This window comes from Nyctibius grandis, chromosome 11 (assembly GCF_013368605.1).
Source record: "Nyctibius grandis isolate bNycGra1 chromosome 11, bNycGra1.pri, whole genome shotgun sequence".
In the NCBI taxonomy this organism is placed as follows: domain Eukaryota; kingdom Metazoa; phylum Chordata; class Aves; order Nyctibiiformes; family Nyctibiidae; genus Nyctibius; species Nyctibius grandis.
This window is the reverse complement of record NC_090668.1, coordinates 19,655,341-19,680,000: the sequence shown is the minus strand read 5'-3', so window position 1 is coordinate 19,680,000 and position 24,660 is coordinate 19,655,341. Positions and strand designations below refer to the sequence as shown.

Sequence of the window (24,660 nt, the reverse complement as noted above, 5' to 3'; positions counted from 1 at the left end):
TTCTGTAGTTTATTAGCAAAATATTTGGAGGAATCTGAACTTTCTGAATCACAGCAACTGCTCTGAGTGTTTTTCCTCCCAGTCTAGTTACCTCTTCAGTTCCACAGTAGTAGAGGACACCAAGAAGGAGTACTACCTCCTGGACTACTTACCTAACTAAGGATTCTAGGAAAAGCTAAAGGACATCTGAAGTTGTCACTGCACATTTTTTATTTTTTCTTTTTTGTGGGCCTCAGCACCCCCCTCTGCTTGCGATTCTCGCTGTTAATCTATGATGCCACATTTTGCCTTTCTGCATTATTTATTTTGGTTTAAGTTTTAGAACAATCATCTGCAAATTGCAATTCTTAGTACTCATTTATATGCAGAGATTGCACTGATTTAACTAACAGATTTTTAAATCAACTCAGTTAATTCGATGCAACCCGTATGTGAGCAATTAGCTTAAGTCAGTTAAGAATCCTCTTCAGCTATATGGATATAAGCCACATTTAAAATACGAAAGTCGGAATACAGGAATTCAAACAAACTAAAGTACGTTAGTTTAAAAGTAAAGTTTTAATTAATTTGATATGCTTTCATCAGATCTCAAGTTCTATTCCCAGTTTTTCACTGATTTACTGCTTTGTTGCATGAGTGGCTTCATTTACATATATCCCTGCCTGCAAAATTAGGATTTGCTGACATCGATTGTAGGAGGATGTAAGGGGGGCTGTTTGGGAAAACGTGTTTTTCCCCCTATGGAAAGCTTAAGCTTTTCTATAAATAATAGATAGTCAAAACTGGAGCCAACTCTTCCTGTTTAAAAACAGTATTTCCATTTGAAAGTGTTATCATAGTACCATTTGGGAGTTGTTTGGCCACCCTGTTCTCCTAGCTCTCCCAACCAAACTACAACTCCCGTGTCCCATCATAATTCTGCGTCTGACTGAATTGCTGTAATGGAGTCTTGATGTTGCATTAGGGGACATGTGGCCCAGCCAAAGAGACCTTCTGACAGCGAGGAATGGGTGCCTAAGAACCCTCAAATGCATGTTTTCTAACGTATGCTGAGTCATCTCTCTTAAACAGTTCTGATGTTTTGGATGGTACAATTTTGAGTTTTGACTGAAAAGTCAGTTTTGAGGGGAATAAGGTGTTTGATTGGTGAGGAAAAGTCAACACTTCCTGGGGAAAGTAGATACTTGTTATAAGAAACTTACTGAGCTGAAAATTGACTTTTCCATCCAAAACTAGTGACTAAAAATGCTGTTTTAAGGCTTTTTTTTAATCAAGGATGTCTGAAGTGTTTGAAGATCCTGAGAAGAGACTTTGAGATGACCCCATCTCATAGACAATGTCAAGAAACTGAGAACTCAGTTTTTACTTGCTCCCTTAATCCTTATTTGCTCCATCATAAAATAGGACAAAGCATTACTATTTGCATTTTTTTCATAAATGACAATGCAAAGTGTGGGCAACTGCAGGTGAATGAATTACCTGGTATTTAATAGTTACTGTTGTCACAACTAGAAGAAATAGGAAGCTGATGGGCATCCTTTGATGTGGGACTGGGAGGGAGGTTATCTTGTCTGTGACAATGCTGTTAACTCACCTTTTCAGTAGGTGATATGAACTTCTTGTCTTATTTGATTATGACATTGACAGCATTACCTGGGGTGAAGCAGATCTCATTCTGCGTCTCTAACTGGTTTGTGACCAAATGTGACTTAGTGAAATGTGTCCACAGAGAGAAAAGGAACCCTCATAACAGAGGGAGCTGAGCAAGGATAGAGACACAGTTACATGCACAGAACAGGAAGAGCACAGACTGCATCGTTTATCTTGGGAAGCAAGGATTGTCCGTTGTGACAAAATCAGTCAGATGGAGCAAGTGAAACACTGAAGGCTCATTACGCTAATTAGTATCAGTGCTCAGATGTAGGGAGGCAATAAGAAGCTGGCAGACTGATACTTTAGGATAGCATTTGCCCAAGAGCAATCATTATGCAACATGGATTCATTAGTCAGTGCCAAGAGGGAAGAGTTGTACAGCAGCCACGGTCCGAAATGAGATGGATCCTTTCAATGGTGTCCTTAAATTGGTTGGCATCCAGATAGCACAAGTGTCATTCAGGAGATAAGTTTGGTATTGTGTGTGTGTTTAAGGTGCAATAAAAAAAAAGAGAATAAAGTAGTAAAAAAATTTCTTCTTAAAGGCCTAGAGGTAAAACAAACTAGGCAGTACGAGTTCACAGTGCAATTGAAAAATCACCATTGCTTGGTACTTTATGGTGATCTCTTAGGAGAAGCTGACTTTCTGGCCTTGGTATTCATCATCTAGTTAAACAGTGTATGCCTGCCTTGGTGCTCTTAGAGACCTGTGGCCTTTAAACTGTGGCCTTTACTCACGATGAAAGCAGGTGTGATAGTAGCTGTGGTGCAAATGAGGCTTGAGGGCAATTAGCATTGGAGTAGGTCAGAAGTAAGTGGGGAGGGGAGTGTAAATATAATTTAGGAATGAAAAGCACTCTTGAAGAAAAAGAGAGATGGAATAGAGATTGTGGCTCCTGAACTCCCAGCTGCTTTGGTTATGGTAGGAAGGCAGACTGCTCTTGAACCTGGTGCTATATAGGCATTTTAGCATTCATGTTGCTTGCAGTCAGAAGGAAAGTGTGAATGATCAGAAATGAATTGTCAGCTGCAGTAATGCCGATGGGAGAACTGTTCCATTCATCAATGTCTGTGTATTTGCCTTGCAGCTATTCACCTGTATTTCACTGTAAACAAGGGAAAAATCTAATAACTTTACAGCCTGAACAAAGGAAGAGTATCACCTTCTTCGCTCCTTGGAGTAACCAGGTGAAGGGATCACCTCACTGCAGGGAAATCCTGGGGTTTGCCAAGATGCAAAATTGAGATGTCCCAGAGGGAGCTTAAGTGACCGACTTTCATGGTGGGAAAGATATTCCACCATGAAATTAATGGTGCAGTCCAGAGCACAGTAGGAAAAATACCCATCCCTCTAGTCCCCCATCTTTGATTTCAGCTGTAGAGTGCTGTAGTGCAAGCCTGTATATGTGTCTGCTATAAAATGAAGTAGATTAAATGAAGAGCTCTACAAAGAGGTCCTCAGCACCTCGTATTTTTCCTTATGCCACTAAGACACAGAAATTTCAGAGGATGGAAGACTAGTTGTCATTCTGAAGCTTCTGAAAATTTTCCAAACATTTTAAATCCAGGCTGTTTTACATCACATAAGCATACTGTTTTGTTGGATTGCTTGCAGTATAAAGCCTCCAATATTTATATTTTTCCAGGGATATTATTTTTCTGGAATGATCATTGGCATAACTGGGCAATACCATGATGCAGTGTCTGGGTGGCACTGGATAAGCATCTCTGTAGAATGGACACATGATGAATATAGTCATCCTGGTTTCAGCACATGGGCTTGAACAAAGCCAGGGTCAAAGACAGAAAATAATGGTTATATTTCTGACACCTTCCCTTAAATTACGAGGGAGGGCTTTGCTGGTGCTGCTGCTTCCTCACATCACTGAGTCTTGCTCTCTGAAAAGATTTAAAATCAGAGAAATGAAGAATTTCCCTTCCCTCCACCCTTTTTTTTTCTCCAGGTTGCTCTGAGCTTTCTGAATGGCAAGACCAAAACTCCTTAATGCCAAATATTCCTGCTTCCATCCTAGGCAGTAGTTATTTATAAAGTCCGGCATGCTGTGTCTGGTTGAGGCAGCCCCACACTGCTCAACGGCGTCCTGATGTTTACTTGTGCCTACTGCATTTTATACAGATATTCTTATCCTATGCTAGCACTGCTGTCTGCTTTTAAGATGCACAGCGAATGGTGATGCTGCTCTCTACATATCAAACACAATGCATCCCTTTAGATTTTATAGTTCCCTGCGCCCCAGGTGCTGCTGTTATCAGTCCTGACATGGCTCATTCAATATGATGGGCCCTGTCTTTCCATTTATCTGTAATGGACAGGAGACTTTGAATCATTTTATCTTCCAAGCACAGCAATGTCTTTTCTTTAAAAAGTGACTTTTCTCTTTCCATTTCTTGTTTTATTCCTTGTCTAATATCTGGTGCATTATATTTATCCCCCAATCTCTTTACTCTGCATCTCCTGTTCCTTTTTGTTTTGTTTTTCCTTGGTATCTACCTTTTTCTCTTTCTCTTCCCTCACCCCTCCCATTTTTGTACCTGTGCAGGGCACTGATCTAGGCTTATTGCAATCAACTAAAAGGGTCCATTGACCTTATCAAGCCTTAGGTTAGGACCAGGTAGCATCTCTCCATCCATGCACATGGCTCATGCAGAATTTAGTGCAGTATCTGAGGTTACCTTGCCCTCAAAGCCAAGCAGGCTTAAAAGTAAGACAACAAAGAAAACACATCTTTGGTAAAACTAGATGTCAGACTTTGAGGTGCAAGATTAAAAGCAAGGTCTTACAAGTGCAAACAGATTTAAAATACAATTCTATCTTAAACAGAACAAGTCTGATCTTTATCTACTTAACCTCTTTACTGTTAACTCCCTGTGAGGTGTTCCTGCCTTCAGAGCAAGAGTCTAATGCTTCAGTTAGAAGTTCAGTTACCTCTTGTGGGTTCAGAAGGGGAATCTCAACCTGATCTTTCTGTCTGTAGTGTATAAACTTCAGATGCCAGGGATCTAATTTTCATAGAATAGTTCTTCTACGTGACTACCTGCATTTATACCTCTTTAGAGCCGAGGATTGCATAGAAACAGGAATATTCTTGGTGGTGTATAATGATAATATTTGAAGCTAGCACTCACCAAAAAATTCACCTAAGGATGAATTTACTCTGCATGGAACCAGTTGCATGAGTTATGTTTTCTCTGGGAACTGGACAGCTTCAATGCTTTGGTTTTATTCATCTTACTGGATTATGTGGCATTATGGGAGTAGATCCGAAGGACAGACCAAGTGTTTCTTTCCTTGGGCAATAGCGAGTGCTGAACACCTTGACCTGTATCATTGTGACAGTCAGTGTTTTTTAGCCACATTCATTTGAAAAAGTTTAGTTAGTAAGGATCAGAGGATCTCTTCTTCCACCAGCTCCATAGCTTCTCTTGAGTCATTCTACAGATACCTACAGAAATACTACTAAGGTCTGTTTGGAGAAAGTCAAATGTGTTTGTTTCATCTCCTTTTGTTGTGCTTCACTTGGTAGCCATGCACTGCCCCAGCAACTGCTAATAGCTACCCCATAGGCTGATACACATCAAAGGATGTCCTGGCTGTTTAAAGGTAGACTATAACAAAAGCATCAGGCTTGTGAATAAGAGAAATGCAGTTTGTTTTGGATATATCTGGGTAGTGCATCTTAAGGGAATTCTTTTTGGCAATGGTTTTCATAGTTTCCTTTGAGCTGCTACTAGTCCCATCCAAGGTGGCAGGTGGTCTTGCTAATGCTGCAAAGGAGAAAAGACACACAAAACATTTAAAGCAAATGTAATGGTTTGGAACTGTGTTGTAAGAAATGCCTTTGATTTGAGCAATGAATTTCATTAAGTCCTGCCAAACATTCAAAACCAGTGTCAGCTTCCCAGTCCCTTTATTTGCTATCAGCACTTGAGATCAACTTAATATTTTAACTTCATCCTTGGTTGCAGAGCATAATGGACAAAACCATTATCTGTCATCGCTATTAGGAAGGAGAGAGAAGAAAGGAAGGGATAAGGGGGAACAGGGCTGGCAGGGAGCTTGTATTTACAAAAGTAAACAGACTTTAACAGTATGATGGGAGCGGGGGAGAAGGATGGGGAAAATCAGCCTCTCATAATTTAATTAATGTTCTGCATCTCCTTAAGAGCTGTGGATACAAGCTGCCAGGCTGAAGCCTAATATTTAAAGGTTGTTTAAATGAGCAGAGATGTTAATTGTTGAAGAGGCAAAGCTGAAGTTTGTCTCCCAGCTTTTGCCTACATGCAGAGACGTTACCTTCCTTCCCTCAGTAAATAAGAGCTTTAAAATTATTGTTTTAGAGTTGGATTGCACTTACAAAACTAATACTAAGCAACCAGCAGCATCTGTGAACTGCAGGGGGGGGTTGTCATAGGGTCACCCCTATGAAAAGTCAGAATTTGTATCAGAGCAACAAGGTTGGTAAGTTGTATTATGGACAAAGTGAAACCTGTCTGAAGAGTGAGGGTGCTGTGAACCACAGAGATGTTGGCAGGCTGTGTGGAAACTGTGCTCATGTATAAGTAATGCATTGCAGTCCATGGGCCCCAGCATAGTCAGATTCTGAAGTAGGAAACACTGATGCCTTGTCACACCATCTACTTGGCTTTAATGGGTGTTAGTAGTGTTGATTAGGAGTTTTTCTTACATGCTTTTCCAACAGATTGTGGGATTTCTTTATATGTTCTGAAGGAAAAAGGAAATTTTTTTTACAGAGGCTTTTAGTTTAGTCTAAGAAATAGTGAAATAAAAATTGAGCTTGGGGTTGGTTTGACATTAATCTTTTTATTTACTGAATGCTTTTAGGAGTAGTGTTCAGTTGTCATGTTTCTACTCCCCTCCATGTTTGGCTTTGTGTGTTGGACTCTTCCAGCATGTACCAAGGCATTTTAGCAGAGGGACATGTGTGGGTGGTTTGAGTAGACATAAACTAGTGTCAATCCCAACAGGAAAGGTGGAGGAAGTAGGTTGTTTTTTTTTTTTGTGAGCCATGACAATGTTGAAACAGTATTTCTGTAGGTCTGAAATAACAAGACTTATAAAAAGTATGAGAACAGAAGTCCAGCTATCTTTCTTTCCCTAAGAATGGAAATTCTTTTGTTATTTTCAATTAGTTGTGCTCCCTCATATAACTGTGGTGCAGGAAGACATCACACGCTTATGTCAAGGAAGGGTTTGGATCTTATTTTTTTACTAGTCACACTGGGGAAAGATGAGTTTCTGAATGCAACCCAATGACTCTCTAGGTGGAGTTGTGCCTATTGAAAGGAAACCACGTAAGCGCACAAGTTCTTGGCAGAAATACAGCTGCTCATCTCAGTTGAGCAGCTCTTGTCCTCAAGATCAGGAGAGGTGAGCCTAAAGGTAACTTTATCTGAAGAGCCTTTAAGAAACATAACAGAAGTTGTCATGTTTTCGTATAGAATTTTTGGCAGAGGCATCACAGCAGCATTTGCCCACTTCCCGTGTGCTAGTTATTGCTAATGCATTCTGCTTTGCCGAATGAGTAACATGGGAACTATGGATTATGAGGAAAGAAGGGAACTTTTTCTCTTCAGATAACAGTGAAACTAGAGTAAACTTGGAATGGATCTTGTGATGTTGCCAGAAACCCCAAGATGGCATCAGAGACCTTGTTTTTCTACATTAAAAATGTAAGAAATATTCTTGGTGACTCTCATTATTTCTTTGTCTTCCATTCTTAATTGGTTCTCTATTGTTTATACTTTTTCTTTTTAAAGCATTCCTTCTTTATGGCCCTTTTTCTTCAAGCTTCATTTGCAAGGCATTGGTAATGCCAAAGATGCTACATGCAACACACCCTAGCTGCAGTGCAAGGCTCTGCCAATACAACAACAGACCACATCCCCAGGAATACATTTGTACTTTATTTTGTTCTCAGAGGCTGGAACAGCAAAGTGGATTGCAACTCTGTAGCTGGAAATTCACCCAATGCTTAGGAATTTTTTTTCTTTTTTTTTTTTGAAGCACAAGCCAGCCCAAGTTTACAATGCCACCAAAAGCGTTCTAGTGCTGAACTGGATAGTATGGAGATGATGAGGACCTACCACAATATCTCATATGCTGGAGGGTTGATTCCTGAATTTAATCAGTACACTGTGATTTGAAAATGATGAACCAAATTATAGCAAATCCTTTGAGGAGTGTGAGGAGGCTCTGATCTACACAGTCACTAACAAGGGAGATTAGTTGGATTTTGCAAAATTCTTCAGTGATGTACTGCTTCATATGGTCAAGTATCCTGCACAATCTTCCACTGATCACTGAGTCAGTAACAGAATATGTTCAAGCCAACTAAGGGAAATGTTTTTTCAGTGCAGATCTGAGATCTTTTTTTAGCTTTTTATTCAGCCTTTGCAGTGAAGCTAGGTAATTATTCTACATAATGATGTAGCATGCATCAAGATCTTCTTGATGCGCTTTAGATAGCAGCATTTCTTGTGAGTGGAGAAGCTTAAATGAGATATCCAGCTCATCTCATTTAAGTGCATTCGTATTTCAGACTGGTTGAAGAGATTCAAGTGCCTGTCTTCAATTAGAATGAGTAGGAGTTGGATGTACGTGTTTGCTGTGGAGGTTTTGAGAAGCCTCTGCTCTATGTAAGCTGGTTGAATTTCATAGCACAGAATCTAGAACATTTCAGAAGGCTTTTTCTTTTGTGTAAGTAGTCTTTTGATTTGTAGGAAAAGCTGCATTTATTTTCAGGACTGCAACTATGTGAACATTGGAAGGAAAGGAAATGATAAAATTCATATACTGCAAGAACCTTTAAAATATAATACAGACAGTTGGTTCATTCCAGCCCAATGTTCAAAAGCTTTATATCTGAGTTCTAATTGACATTCCTTGTCCTTGTGCCAGAGCTTGCCAGAACTGGAAAATGTTTTGAATCAGCTAGTTTTGCTAGTTTGTGATGTGTTGCTTTCTGATTTCAGCCACCGGTGTTCGTTGAGTGCAGATGATCTGAACAGACAGTGGTTGACACCCAGTTCCCAGCTCCATCCGACTATTTACCATGCCAAAGGTCTTCTCTATTACCTGCGCAGCATTGGCCGGGCTCCTCTGGTGAGTCTCTTCCAGGATCTTTTGTGAGTTACTGTATATGAATTGCTTACTGTAGTTGTGTGAACAGTGTTGTTTTAGAGCCAGAGAGATTTGGAAAACATCGTGTGCTGTTACACTTTCGTCTTACAGAAGTGTTTTGAAAGTCTTGGGTATTTATTACTTACTGAATCTTATAACCAACAACTCCAAATTTCATAATCTCTGCACACCTGGAATATAAATGAGAGAATGAATTCCTTAAGGCTCTTTAATAGCCTCAAAGTACTCCAACTAATCTAAATATTATGAGTAAGTTATTGCTATCTTCATGGCAATGATAGGAGAAATTCCACAAAGATTTAGTCTGAATGGACTGTGTAAAAAGTCCATGTTGGAACAAGCCACGCAGTCACAAAAACACGGGAAGCAGCCCTCAAAATGTCTGGACTTCCATGCTGCTTTGGTGATGGGAAGAAAATGGCTGGGTTTGGCGGGGGGGTACCAGAAATTCATGAGAGAGGGGTCTCATCTGAAAGCTGCAACTAGAATAGGACTGGTATCCATTCCATCTCCTCAATCTTGTTGCCCAGCAGAATGAAAAGATAGTTCTGAGGCCTCAGGAGAAAAACCACAGGGAGGTTCAAATGTTAATGAACGGATGTGGACGCACAGACTGGCAGGTTGGCTGCTGATAGCTACAGTCAGGCAGGAAATGTCCAAAGACCCAAAATTCCCTCTGGGTTTGATGAGAAAAGCCCCAGACAAGGTGAAAATGTCTGTGAGCTGCTTTAAGTGAATTGTTGTGGGAATGTGTTTTTTGGCTAAAGCAACAGCCCTGAAATTCAACTTTGCAGCCTGAGGAATATTGTAGAAACTCAACTTACAGTTGTGAATTTACTCATCAACCTTTTCCTTTGGTTCAGAGCAGTGTGGGATCAGTCTCATTGTACCCTGCTATTTGCTATCTGACCTCTTTTAGTACACAACCATCCTTGTCATATCCAGGTGCATAAAGTTGAACACGCACTCAGTGCAAGTTTTCATCATTGCTGAGTGAAGGGAGACTATTGATCCAATCATCTCCCTTACTCACAGGCTGCATGTCAGACTTGGTAAACTGATTTTTTTTTGACTTTGAAGAGTACATTGATTTTTGTTTATACATGCTCAGAAATGTCTTTTCCCTCCTCCAGAAGAGAGGTGGGATTCTTCTTTTCTTTTTTTTTTTTTTTTTTTAACCTTCAAGATCCCATGGAGCCAAGTTCACCGATAGCCAAATGATTTCTGTGAAGTGATTTAGTTTCATTTATCCCGGGGATGCGCAAGCAGTTTCTTCAAAGCAAAGAAAAGCTGCTTGAAGGAGAAAAGGAAAGAACTTTCAAGTTAACAGCCTTTCAAACCAAAACCGTTTTAGTTGGGAATGTCTATAGATAACAGCCTGCACTTTTAAGTGCTTTTTTTAATTCCCTTGTTGGCTCTGGGAACCTTAGTAAGACAAGGGACTGGATGCACTGTGACATTGCAGCCCTCTGCTGCGTGAGATCTCCTTTTGACTGAGAGCAGAAAAGTGGGAGTGTTGGAGACCTTTTGTCTGGGAGCAGCCAGGTCTGATGGAGAGAGGGAAGTTGCTCTCTTCCTTGAGCATTTATGGTGAGAAACTGCTATGGTTTAAAAGTTATGATTGACAATGCAGTTGCAGCACACAACAGGGAACCTGCAGCTTGTACAGAGTCTGAGCTGCAGAGAAGAGCAGGATGCCCTTTAAGGGGACGGAAAGAACTTCCTAGGGACCAGGAGGCACTGAGCAGGGTTTGCTGAGATCCAAAGCCATTATATCAAGCTTGGAAACAAGCATCTGCCTGTAAGGATGTAGCTCATTGTGAGGAAAAAACCCTAGGTAGGTCTACCTCAAAACTCTGAGATTCAAAGTCCTGAAAATGACTTTGAAAAAAAAAGTCTCAAAAAACAGAGACTTTACACAAAAAAAAAAAAGGAAATTTCAAAACGTTCTGTTTTCCAACAGATTTTCTTGCTTTCCATTCTCTATTTTGCTTTTCCTTTATTTTAAAAAGTGTCTGGTTCTGTGACTTATGAGGAGGGTTGGTTTTGAGTTGAAAAGAAGTCCTTACCTCTAGGAGGATCAGTGCTAGCAAATAACTTTAAATAGATAAAAATTTGTATGTGTGTCTTGAGTCATATCCCAGTGAGTGCAATCCTTGAGAGTTTGACTGGTTTGTGTCTGTTAGTGTCTCAGTCATATGGAAGGACAGCCTGGAGAAAAAGGACTGGTAGGTCCCAAGTTTGCTTATTGTTTGCCCAGACATATGCCAGGAAGAATTCTGTGTTGGGTGCTCAAACTACAAAATATAGCTTAGCCTTGGCTGAATGGTGAGGCATAAGCTACCCTGTAGTGTGAAATTGAGACAGAAGAATGTATTATAAGAACAACTGAGTGTAACTATTGGGAGTGACTGCAGTATCCAGCAAACTTAATTAAAATGTAGCTCTATGCAACTTGCAAATAGAGTGAAATTATTTCCAGTAACACTGACGCTACTGCTGTGGAAGCTGGTGACAATCAGTGAAAGATCCCACGGCCTGAAACATCAGCCATGTTACAGAACCTGGCTTTGATAATCATTTGCCAATACATGTCTCCTTCCAGACCTGTCACTAAGGACTCATCTGCAGATTTCTTGAGGTGCAGAATTATAGACCTGCTACTGATCAGGCAGACCAGTTATCTGACGATCTGATCATCCCTGTATGGTTTCTGATGCATAAAGTAATATTTTAGGCAGATAATATACTGTGTCTTTTGTATGTTGGTAATTCTGTAAATTGGCAGGTAATTGATACCCAGTTGAGCTGGGTTCTCTGCCTTGAAATAAGACGAAAGCTATAAAATCCTCTTTGATATTCATAGGAATAAATTCTAGGTAGTACCTGTGGTTAACCTAAACTATGACTGTGTATTGCTGATAGCTTAGATGAAACACTAGCTGGAAAAATGTCTGTCATTAAGAGAACCAATAAAAGCAGCATTTTGGAAGGAGACATTACAGGATAATTGCACGTGGTTCAGAGCGAGTTACTTAAAGTACAAGGGGTTGCATAAGCCCTGCAAAATCTGCACACAGCCCGAGGGGGCTGAATCTCTCTGGTCGGTGCAATAGTGGCTTTTTTTCCTTTGGGAATGACGCTGATTGTAGGTTTGCACCAATGAGCAGCTCAGACTGCCCTGTTTGTCCTCCTCTTTCTGCCTTTGTTGGGTGGCAAGGTGTAAGTAAAGCAGGAGCAGTTGTTGCTGGGTAAGTCACTGTTAATGTTCTTCAGGTGTGGAAAGTGCGTGCTGCAGGGATAGGGATGTGCAGACCCAGAGGCCTGCAAAGAGAGCTGGAGGTGAGTGGTGGTGCAGGAAGGAAAGTTGACAGGTCAGAAACCAAAAGAAGGAGCAGTGTATAAGCTATGAGATGTGTAATTGTCCAGCTAATTAGGAGCAGTGAGAAGGTTCTCTATGCATGTGTGCCTTAGCCTCTCCAGTATGTCAACCTACTGTTTGTCAGAGGAGCTGAAAGAATGTACATGTGCAATTCTTAGATAATTAAACTCCTTGACTTGCTGCAGCTAAACTTAGTTACTGTATAACTGGTAAATAAACATACTAGGGTAAATCTTGCCCTAACAGTTGGTGGAAGAAGCTCATCTACTCCATCTGTTTCTCCCCTCTTGTTATGTAAGAATACGTGTATTTTTTTATCCCATATTTCTCTCCCATCTCTCTTTATATCGACCCATAATTATTCCCTACCTTCCTACACCCCATGTTCCAACATATGCCCTGGAAAACTGTTTCAATGAAATCTTGAAGCTCCTTTCTACTCAGTGGTGAATACTGGTTTAAAATGAACCAATTACTGCTCTTTAGAAATTCTTGTCTTTTCATTGACAGATTTCTGAATGTTCCTGATAAAGACATGGAGAATATATGTAACAGCAGTGTGTATATTGACTTCACACCTTGGAGGGCACTGAGATTGATTATTCTTTAAGACTTGGGTCAATATTTAACTCTTGGGTCATTAAATCGTGATTTTCATTTCTATAGGAGTCGATATCTGCCTATAAAGGCAATCAAAACTTCTGCTAAAACTGGGAATGTGCCTTGTGCCTAGTTTATATGACAGCTGACATAAGAGAGATGGATTAGATAGATAGATTAGACAGTGTGGAAAGAGATTATTTACCATGAAGATAGGTCACGTTCTGTGCTTGGCTTCCGGGAATTCATACAAAGATCTGACAACATTGTACAGTACAGCTGCACAATTATATTGTCCTGAAAAATATGTAGCACAGGTTTTGAATTCAAAGGCACCAAATTGATGATTAGTTGCTCGGGAAAGCACAGATTTCAAATCTCATGAGGACAAAGCTGGAGTTTAGGAGTTTAGAAATAGAAAGAGCCTGACAAATTGTTTTGTTGTTGTATCATGAGTTACCATGAACCCTTAAGTTCCTGAGTTGCCATGGATTCTTGCAGAGGTGTCATGTTTATTTCTGCTGCAGATGGAAATGCACCAGTCTTGACTCTGGATCCCTGAGATCATGTCAGATTGAATAAATAAAGCAAGATACAACTGACTAACAAAGTTTGACACAGGTTATGGGTATGGCACAGTCTAAGCTCTTCTGAGGAGACCTGAAAAAAACATTAACCTCCCACTATAGTCTTATAGTGCTTATTATGAATAACCAGGAAACTTTCTCTTTTTCAATGTTCAAGATTTTTCCTCTTCTTTTTCTCCCCCACCCTCCCCTCTCCCTAGGTATTCTGTGACTACCACGGACACTCCCAGAAAAAGAACGTGTTTCTTTATGGCTGTAGCATCAAGGAGACCTTGTGGGAAGCAGGCTGCATGGTTGACACAGCAGTTATCACAGAAGATGTTGGCTACAGGGTAGGTCCACTTTCTTCCTGTCTGCAATTACTGGTGTGTTTGTGCACCTATCCAGCCTGCTAGGATAAGGCCAGCTCACAAATTTTAGAGGTAGGTGCAACCTTCCCTTACTCCAGAGCAGTAAGGGTCTAGAGAGTTTCAAATAATACATAATATCTTCATGCACCAGATCTGAGCAAGAATGTTGTCAGTAGATGGGTCCCTATTTATTTCACTTTAGTAAGATGCTGTGTTATAATCTTCGGCTGCAGACTGATAGGACAGCTGTATTTTTGTGTGTTTTATAATTTCTGAATATACATACACTTTCGTCCCCTCACTCCACCATAAGAAGAAAATAAATAGGAATTATGTAATGGTAGCTGAGAAAATGACAGTGTACCGCTGTCCTACTCAGTTGAATTGCTTTGTCACAAAATGCTCCTAGTCCCACTGAGAATACCAGAGAATTCAGTGGATGCCAAACATCTAACATAGTGGAGTTGTCTCCACAGCAAGTGCTTGGTGTCATAGCTAGCAAAATTTTTCTGGAATTACAAAGAACAAATACTAAAATCTGTTTTATTTCTATTTCGTGTGAATGTCTCATTCATCAAACTGGTCTCTGGATTTCCTGCCTGTCTCTTTTTTTTTTTGGTGTCTGTTTAGATATTTTCCTCTTAAATGACAAATTTCTGTAGGAAAAAAAAAAAGAAGAATCTAAATAAGCTCTAATTATGGTCTTAAAAAATATTAATTTCACAAAGCATTAATTGTGGCCTTAAACTGATTATAGAGGTCTAGCTTGGTTCACTCCAACCTGAAAGAGGTTGAAAAGTCTCTTTCAGTTTATGTCTCTGTATAATTTTCTCTACTTCAGCACAAATACTAATTATCCTTCCATAAGGATGACACATCTTCTGTGTTTATCTTAGTGCGTTGTGCGCTGCGTACTGAAACTTTACTGGAAGAAAGTGCTCCAGCGTTGGTCATGAGGGGTCCCTGTGGCAAACACTCTGTTTCACAAAGAAAGCAGGGGAGAGTACTTACAGTCAGGACATCTTTTGCTGTGTCTGAACTCGGGAGGCTTGAAAAGGCTGAGGATGGTTTGCTGTTACACAAACAGAATTCAAATCCTGCTGTCAGCATCTGGAGCCTGTCTTGAATCTGCAATGAAGAAAGGCTCCAAGGCTGTCCAAGAAAACTCTGCAGTGGCCTATAAGAAAGATTTTGCGGTTCAAATCCTCTCTTTTGCACAAAACGGGAGTGGATGCCTGCTGCAGTTCCTGCCTGTGGGTCACCCTCTTCCTTCTTGGGCTGGGGAAACTGGGTATACAGGAGCACACATGTGCAATTGCAAACTGCAGCAGGTAATCACTGCTGTCTCAGCTGCTTCCTTGCAGTGTTTGCACGTGTTTCTCTCCTGACTTCTGTAGGTGGTTGAGGATTAACCTGGCCTCCATGACTGATTTTTCTTCCCAGGAGCAGGAACAAAATACCTCAAGAAAATGTTGTTTTTTGGAACAGCCTTTGCCTCATAGGTCATAGACTCAGCTGTAGCCCTTGGCAATATACAGGAGTAAGAGCCTTTGTTACCTTCTAATATTTGATGGCCTTGGGTGATTTGCGCAGCGTTGGCACGGCAAAGCTCAGCTTGAAGATTTGTTCTTTTGATAGCCATTCCAGGCTGCTTTGACAGCAGTCTCTGCAGGGACATCAGTAAAATAATTCCGTTCTCTCCTAATGGGATTGGAGGTTTATGGACGGGGTCGTGTGTGAGGGGAATAGCTTCCTTTGCTTCTGTACATGCTAAATCCAGCTGTGCGTGAGAAAGGGAACAGTCACACTGCTGCATTATCATAAAAGCATCCTTTAAAAGGTGTGTTTCCACTCTTTTAAAATATACTATTGAAAGATAATTAATAAGAAGAATAAGTAGAGAAGAAAGAACTATTAGTGTGAAATCCAGTGAACGTTGGTAAAATGAAAAGAATATTAAATTCAGATTTGCTAATGCTCCTAAATGAGTCCTTCGTACAGAGACATTACTGTTACCTGCCAGCGTTTTTATTTAATTAAATATAAAAGATTGAGTATGCCTATAATTTCAATTGTTTTAAAAAGCTAAACTGGATTAGGGGTCTGATTATTGTATCTCATAGTATATATTTACAAAAAAAAAAACCAAACTGTGTATTGGTTCAGATAAGGGCAAAGTGAAAATTATCTGAACCTTCACACACAGTTTAACTGGATCTCATGGTTGTGCTGAGGCTTATAAACATCTGGGTGATATGGCTGTGCTGCATTTTTTTAATTTCTGTTCAACACAAATCCAGGAAAACCTAGAAGCACTGCATGAAAGCATACTATTTTGTGATCCCCATGCAGCAAGTAGCATGTTGAAGGCAATCCAGAAATGTTGGATGCTTCATCTAAGGCAAGCAGTCAATTTTAAAGATTCCTCTGTTCAGTGTGCCTGCAGGAAAGGGAGTGCTGTAGCTCTTAGTAGTACACTGGAGATCTTGACTTAAGAAAGAGGCTTACGGTGGTCTCGGATTTAAAATAAAATCTCTTGCTTTGTTCCAGTTTTCTCCACCTCATTTTTTTCATCTGAAAAATAAACCTTATAGATCTTTAGATCTATACCTTATAGAACTGTTTAAGTCCATTGACAACTGTAGCCAGAATATACTGAAAAATTAAATTTACTTTTTTGTTATGGACATGTGTATGGTCAAGCTGTTTGCAGGAGATATTACAAAATAGTTTAGGCCAATGATTTATCATTCACATCAAACATGTTATAGGAAAAGACGTTATTCTTTCAATGAAACCAAATATTCCTGTACAGTGCTATGAAGTAAAGCTCAACAGGTCAGAGCTACGATTGCACAGAATCAGTCAGTGAAACTGATTGTTATTGGAAAGTGGAATTAGTTGGTTGGCTGTCACCGCCCAAACTGAATGAAATTCAAGGGTAAATGCCACTATCAATAAGCAGGAACTCCTCCTATATGATTCCATTCTGTTCAGATGTTTAAGCAAGCTGTCATCAAAGAAATAATGAATGTCCTCATTTTGCTTGTTCTTCTCTAGATGGATCAAAGGTCTTTTGGCATATGTTGTGGTTAGTATACCAGGACTAAAACTGAGACACACAAGTACACACGTGTGTGTATGTGTGTGTGTACCTAAAGGTCCAGTTTCTACACAGAGCACATCTAGTGTTAATGTATCTAGTATATGTTTTTATAGAGTGTAAAAGTAACGCATTTAGCACTGTGTAATGACTAAGTGTTGCCTCTGCACTGATGGTAATATTTGATACTGCAGTGTATTAGGAGTGTTTATAGACTCTGTTGTTGAGAAATACGTTTTCTAGAATGAGAAAATCACTTAGGGCTAAGATGTAGTTTTTACTGGGTTTTCACAATTACTTTTTATTGTGATTCTCTAAATGAAGTGTATAAAATATATTGTTTGGACTCAGATGAGAATATTTTTGCTTGTTTCACAATGCAAGTTAGTTAAATGTTGAGCTCCATTTTCATAAAATTATGTGCAACCTTCTGTGAGAATACGTGTCCCCTTTCTCTGCTCTGTACTAAGTTCAGACAAAACTCCTCCCATAGCTGAATCCCTTGTCAAGTTGTAAATTCATGATGGGGGGACATATAGTATAGCTAGAGAGGGGAGAATGGGAAAATCACGTGCTGAACTGTGATCGCAGCCCTCTCGGAAGCACAACAGGAAGGTGTAGATTGATGTCAAAACAGCTTGAAAACAAAACTCTGAAAGTGACTTCAGCAGTCCTAAGCGATTACGTGTGAAAGTGTTTGATTTTGAATACCAAGTGTACTGAATATTTTGCATTTTAGTCTTTGGGATGAAACAAATGTTAGGATTTCACATGGAATGGACATAATGCACGGGTTGGAACTCTCAGTAACAGTGTCTACAGATAAGTCTGATTATATACACATTAAAAACCACAGGTCTCTTTGTATATGTGTATATGATATAAATACATGCACATCTGTTCAATTCATTTTCTCATCACTGCTGATATTTTCTCATAGACTCTTCCTAAAATCCTGGATAAAGTGGCCCCTGCGTTTGTCATGAACAGCTGCAGCTTCCTGGTGGAGAAGTCCCGGGAGTCGACGGCCCGCGTGGTGGTATGGAAGGAAATGGGTGTGTTGAGGAGCTACACCATGGAGAGCACGTACTGCGGCTGCAGCCACGGACTCTACAAAGTGAGTAAATCTTTCAAAGAACCCTGTGCCACCCTCCTCCTAATGCACATCTCATGAGCTTGGAAGGGTAAAGAGGAGGAGATAGCCATTGTCTTGATGCTTAACATTGTCTACTCTCTCCAGACCCATGTAGCTATACTTCTGAGTTTCTCCTCAATGAAATCTTTCCATGATCCTTCACTATTTTACCTTCAGTGACAGGAAAGTAGAGTCCTTGCTCTGAGGTTTCATTCAACAGTGAAATAAAAAGAAACTCCAATCTGGAGCCAAAAGCATTGAGCTGAAGGAAGGAGTGTTTTTGAGATGATACAGGGCACTTATCCTTATAACGGCATTCACAGTGTTGTAAAAAAATGTGTTGACAGGTCATATGGACATCTTTGAGCCTAGTTCTAAGGTAATTAAATTGAATACCAGTGGCACCAAGATCTTTGGTACAGGCTAGCTACCTGAGCATTCACCTGGCTAAATTTAAGAGCCTGCACGGAGAATTCTGCATTTGAAGTTGCCTGTTAGTGACAGACAAAGGTAGCTAATTTAAGGCTAGTTTTGACAGCTGTCCATGAACTCAAGGTATGCCTGTGATCTAGACAGACCCGAATTCCACATCAAATGAGGTTCCAGACTGGGTAGGAAAGGCTGTACTTGTACTGAATGCATCGGAGACATCAGTCTATGAGATCCCCCGGCACTTTTTTAGTACACAGGATGAACTCTGGTAATTGCATTTGAGTGATCGTAATTCTCCATTCACTCAAATGGTGAATTCTTTCTCTTCTTCCTTTCCCAAACCTGTTGCTTTCATTGAAAGACTTCCATATTCTACGTAATTTCTCCCACTAGGGAGCAGTCCTTACCTAGACAGCATTAATAAGCAGTTAAGGATCCTAAAAGACCCTTAAGGAGAGAGCCATTATTAAAAATAACAATTAATTAGACATTCAAATGATTATCTTTGGAAGCTCTATACTAATTCTTTTACCTCTCTGTAGAAGGTAGCTGGGAAGTACTCAGCTGCTGTTTTTAACCATGCTCTACTAGACACACGTCAATTCCAAGACAGGAAAAACAGGAGAAAAAAACAGCAGACAGCTTAAAGAAAGAGAATATAATTGCCCTGGGCATTACGTCTAACACTCCCTACTCCTGAGAAGTGCTAATGGTTTTTTTAATAGGCACCACAGATCAAGACAGCTGTTTTGAATCTTTTTTAGATGGTGAGGGAAAATCTAACTCGACTGAAGTCAATGACAAAAGTTGTAGTTATCTCCATAGAGGAGGATTCCACCGATTTCCCGGATAACCACAGTAAGATCTAAAAACAATGACAAATCAGATTGTATCAATATCTAATGATTTGATCTCCTTCTCCTCAGTGCCTGTGAGGTCTTTAACCCAAATTTGCTTAATTTGTGCCATTAGATGATTGAAATAGAAAGAGAGCATTAAAATCCCCATTCAGATGTTGCATTTAAGAACAGTGCCATCCCCTGGGGCCTTGTATTATAAGTAGAGGCACCAAAAATAAGCAGAAAGACCTAATGCAGGTGGTTCAGGATTCTTTTTTTAAAGAAATACTTTAAAATATGTGAAATTATTTTCTGCATTCTTTGCTTGTCCTTTTTTCCATCACTGATCAGGACCATAGGCAGCCACTGAGAACTAGAGCAAGTTGGCATATGAGGGCTTGTGACTGATGACAGAATCCAATGTTCTCATGGCCCATAAGGAAGTCTGTAAACTGTAAAGCAGTTCTGAAATTTCCATACTGAATACCCTGAAAAGCTGAGTCCCAGTTGGATCACTGGGTTATTTTTATGAGGTCACATATCCTTTTTTTTTTTTTTTTTTTCCTTTGTTTAAGATTATCATTCATCTCAAAGATGGAGGATACATAAATATTCCTGTGAGGGGGCGTTTCTTCACCATTTCTTCATCATAAGGATAATACAAACACTTTTTGCAGTTTCTCTGATTCAGGCAGTTTTAAAGTATTTCCACTCATTTTTTCCAAGTACACTAAGTACCCAATTTGTTAGTATCAAAATGGAATATAATTTCTTATGTTGACATTTATGCTAAAGCTGCATATAAATACATAAACTATCTCTTTCAAATAATTGATATTAATAGGCTATTTCCTCTTCCTTTTGGTGGTCTTTAGAGTTGGATCTTGCTTGTTTGCTTGTTCTTACAAGTGGATTATTTAGGGTATGGACTTGACAGGCTGACCTGAAGATTTTGTTGCATAATACCATTTAATACTCAGCTTCCATCTATCAAGCCAAAACTACTTCATTAGTATCTGGAAGCCCTGAAATTATTCCTGTAAACTGAAAATTAATCACATAAGAGGTCATGTTTTTCTAGCGACTTCAACCCGAGTTCTTCACTCTTGGACCCTCTAGCTGATGTGTGTGTAAATAATAGAATGAGACTAATGCTCAGGCAGGAGATGTCAGCATGCTGTTTAGAGCTGTCTGATATTTGGATTAGTAGATTTGTGTGATTAAGAGTGAATAGAATCAGTTTCTTAATTGCATAGGATTGATCTCCCTGTAGGGATATATCCAGAATCTCACCTGTACAAGCATGCTCTTGTGTTTTTGAGACTTTTATACCTTGAAGTACAGTACAAACAGCTGCTAGGATTTAAAACATCTCATTACATGCAGCAGAGGCTCCCAAGTCCAGCGTCATTCAGTGAATCAGTGCTGAGACTTCTAATAGGGCACAGCAGACCTGGATCCTGGTCTTTAGCTTTCTTCCTGCTTGTAAGTGTTGAAAGTAATTCATTCAAGTAGCTGCTTTGCTGGCTATAAGCACAGATAACAGTGCTTGGAGTTGCACAGAGACATTTGATAGGGATTGTGTAAAGGGTCTGGGAGAGCAATAAAGCCTTAAAGAGGCTGCAAGAGGTTACAATATTAATGGCACAAGGCTGGTCAGTGTGACCTTCTGACCATGTCGAGAGGAAGGGCTGAAGTAAACCAGAACCTAGTTTTTCTGATGGAGTCCGGAAAAGATGCTGCTAGAGTTTTAGCAAGGAATGTGTGCATCCTCTCTTCTATTGAAGTATGGCCTTCATTTTTAAAATAGTTTAGTGACTGAAAGATAAGGCAGAAATTTGGTACTATTGATATGTAAATTAGAAAGAATAGTGATCCCAGCTTTGTTTAAAAGTCATTTGATTTCAAATGGGGAGGAGGATTGAAAGAGGAGAAAAGAGGTGGTTTGTCTCTGTCGAATCTCCCTGTCTGTGTGATCAATGGAAACACAATAAGCCAACTACCCTTAAGGAAGTGAAACATAAAACTGAAGAAACTATTGATCTTATCTAAGGTTTTGTTCAACCTAAGGAAGAAGGAAAGGAGGGGAAAAAAATATCCAACTCTTTCATTTTGTGTGGATTGCATAATTCAGTCTTGGAGGAGTAGCATCTCTGTTTGAAAGTTGCTAAAAACAAAGCAGCCGATTTCCAAAGGGAATTCTCCCTCCTGCTTCTGCCAATTTACAACCCTGTGGTCAAAATGGAAAGGAATAATAATAATAATAATAATAAACAACAAAACAAAACCAAACACCACACCAAAAAAACCCAACCAACTGCTTACCATTTATTTGCTCATATGAAGGCAGTCTATGTTGTTCCCTCGTTGGAGCTTTTACCCCTCCAGCTTACCATGTGATTTTTATTGCTGCCTCCCTTTTGTGAGATGTAGAGCCCCTTCTCATATTTTGTTTTTGAACGACTGAATGTAAGGCTGTACTGTAAGAAGCTCTGCTGAGTACAAGTACCGTCAGGTACAATCATGGCCCCAAAAGAATCGTATCTCCAGTGACACATATTGATATTTTCCCAAGTTTCTTGTCATTCATTTTTAAACGTGCATATCTCTTGCTGTTACCATGTTTTATCATGTTTCACTGTTTCATTCTTGATTCCTTGTTACCTAGCCTACTAATTAAGACCCTCTAGAGCATATTGCACAGTGCTGTTCCATTCATTACTGCATCTGTCATCCTACAAGTTAATATATTTTGTGCCATAGTATACAGCTGAGTTTCCAAACCATATGTCTTGGTAATATAGCAAATCTAAAAAATTCAGCTTCGTGCTCTGTGAGTACACGCTATGTTGAAAAAGCATTTTCCTTGGCATGCTGTGCCTGGTGGAGGAGATGTAGCACCAACGGAAACAGATTTTAGCTTCTTGCTTCAAAGAAATTATAAACAACAAGGAGTAACAAATGAGTTCTAAAATTATTGCAGATATCTTGACAGTGCCCTTTGAAGGAGGTTTTACTAGTGATATGGATCGCTCTGATGAAAGCCTTTGGGAGAGCTGCGAAAAAAGACTTTTTTTTTCTCCTGTCCAGTTTAATGCTTCTAAGTCAGAGGAATTGAATACCCCAAAGTTTCTCATCAGACTTGATTAGAGGGAAAAGCCATCCCTTTGCAGAGACACGGGAAGCAGAGTGATCAACACCAAGCAGCATGGCCAAACTGTTTGTAAGACTTTCTTGATAGTCATTGAAAATATCTTTGTTGAACAAAAGTGATGAGAGTTAGTATAACTGGAAGATCTGATATTATCCATCCCCTGTAACCTGGCTAGCATGGGCTGAATTTGAGTGATGAACCAGTGATTTACCATGGAAGTGTGGCTGAGCTAAAGCAGTATGCCAAGATGAAAGCTTTTGCTTTTTCTATTCCTTCAGAGGTGGACTTGTCTGGTTTGACCTGTTTCTGCCCAAATTAGTGAAATTGCTACCAGTGTATGATTTGTCCATTGAATTACAGCACTATTTCTTTATAGTTATCTGTAGGCAATGAAATATTTTCTTCATCTTCCTTGCTATTGAAGATTACTTACCAAATTTCTGTGAGGAATTTTTATGTATGCTTTATTCATAAGCAGTTTATTACGGTTAATAGTCAGAAATTGAGTTGTTTTGATGGAGTTTGCAGGTCACATAATACTGCTTCTGTTCTCCAGTAAGATCTATATTGTTCTTGTAATTGGAAGTCTGGTGCACAAACTTACAAATAATTTTAATTTGGCCTCTTGCCAGTATTCAACCACCAACAAAAATGGTTTCAGCAATATTCTTGCCATAAAGCATATTAGATAAGTACTTGCAGAAAGAAGTAGTAAAGAAATAGGATATATTCCCTGCTTTTTGGTGTACGTATCTGGAAAATGCTTGCATCGTCTTTGCAAGTCTGACAGACTCTTCCTCATTTCTGATTTCTTTTGTCCTCCAGAGCTTACACTTTTCCTAAGTATGGGTAAGTCTCAAAAGCATTCAAAAGTTTCTCAAAAAAAAAAAAAATCTCTAAAATGTGTGTGTTCAGCTGACCCTCAGTGCTCTGGGGATCTCATTCAAAAGCAGATGCTGAGCGTAAGAAAGAAAGAATGATTTTCTTTCTGATAGTTCTGCTTCCAGTTCTGGTCCAAAGTGGCTCAGATTGGAAGCAGCTGCAACAGCAAGAAAAGTATAGAAAAAAATAGTTATCTAATAGTAATCTAAGGATGCAAGGTTCAAATTAAGGTGGTTTTTTTTTTTTTTGTTCTGTTTTCTTAAATTGTTACCCAAGGCAAAAGTTTGCATCCTATTTACTTAATTTTCCTGCATCTATTATTTCTGCCAACCCCTTGCACTAACTGATTGGTGATTCATTTTGTAAGATATTCTAATTGTACCTTTTAGGCTTGTGGGCCTCACTTCATAAAACTATGTAAGGATTAATGACATTTAAGAAGAGAGGAAAAGGAATGTGGGGGAAGAGGAGAAAAAGGGTTTCAGAGCAAACAAATCAGAAAGATGGTAGGTGTTTGTCTTACTCATAGATTCTTATATGAACTGCTGCAGGATTTTCCCTCATTAGGTGTTTTTTTTTATTGGTTTGTTTGTTTTAATTATTTGACAGAATGCTAATTCAGAAATGACACGCTTAACTGAGTTCAGATCTGTTTGGTTCATGCCACATTAAACAATAGGATTTTGAAGGTGTGCTGACTTTGGTCTCGGGTTGTTTGGAAAAGCAAATCACAGAACTGGGATAACTTTGTAGGGATTCTTTGGCTCTTATGTCTCCAAGAAACTGGATTTTGTCAGTAGGACTGTCCTGGCTGATCTCATCTTTCTTGATGGTAATAAGACAGTTGTATTAAGGCAAATGTGACTAAAACCACATGAGATGTAAATATCATCTCTAGCATAAAATGGAATAGACAAAAGGCTGTAGATGGAAGAAGATGGGATCTTAGGTCCCATTTTAGGACCTCGGAGTCATGCACATCACATTTCTCTGTCTCTCCTACTGAGTCATTCAGGCTAAGAAATATGATGCAAATGATGTCTTGGCAGAAAATACAGGTACTACATCCTAACCCAGATTTTGTTGGTAAAAACATGTTACAAAAGGAGAAAAATATGGCCCTGAACCAGAAAGTTAAAAATTTGCTAGCTTCTCTGCCTTTTGGAACCAATTTCAAAGTTGACACTAAGGGGATGTCTGCTTCTCCAGCTCCTAAGCAGACAGCCTGGCCCAATCTGTAGCCCTTTGGCAGAAGCAGTGTCTTAAATCAACTCCTTTGTCTCTGCTGTTGAAAGATTATTGGGTGCTGACCGGCTGCGTAACTGGAGAATAGGTCCCATGCCATATGGTTAAATCACGG

At 39.5% G+C, this 24,660-nt stretch overlaps 1 protein-coding gene across 1 annotated transcript in view; it reads left to right on the top strand.

Moving 5' to 3' along the window:
* The window catches only part of AGBL1 (AGBL carboxypeptidase 1), a 262,527-nt gene that overhangs the window by 121,813 nt on the left and 116,054 nt on the right, over window positions 1–24,660 (top strand). Inside the window, exons 19-21 of the mRNA XM_068410767.1 lie at window positions 8,668–8,797; window positions 13,606–13,737; window positions 17,799–17,975. Of these exons, the coding sequence (XP_068266868.1) occupies window positions 8,668–8,797; window positions 13,606–13,737; window positions 17,799–17,975 (439 nt within the window). The remainder of the gene's footprint in view (window positions 1–8,667; window positions 8,798–13,605; window positions 13,738–17,798; window positions 17,976–24,660) is intronic.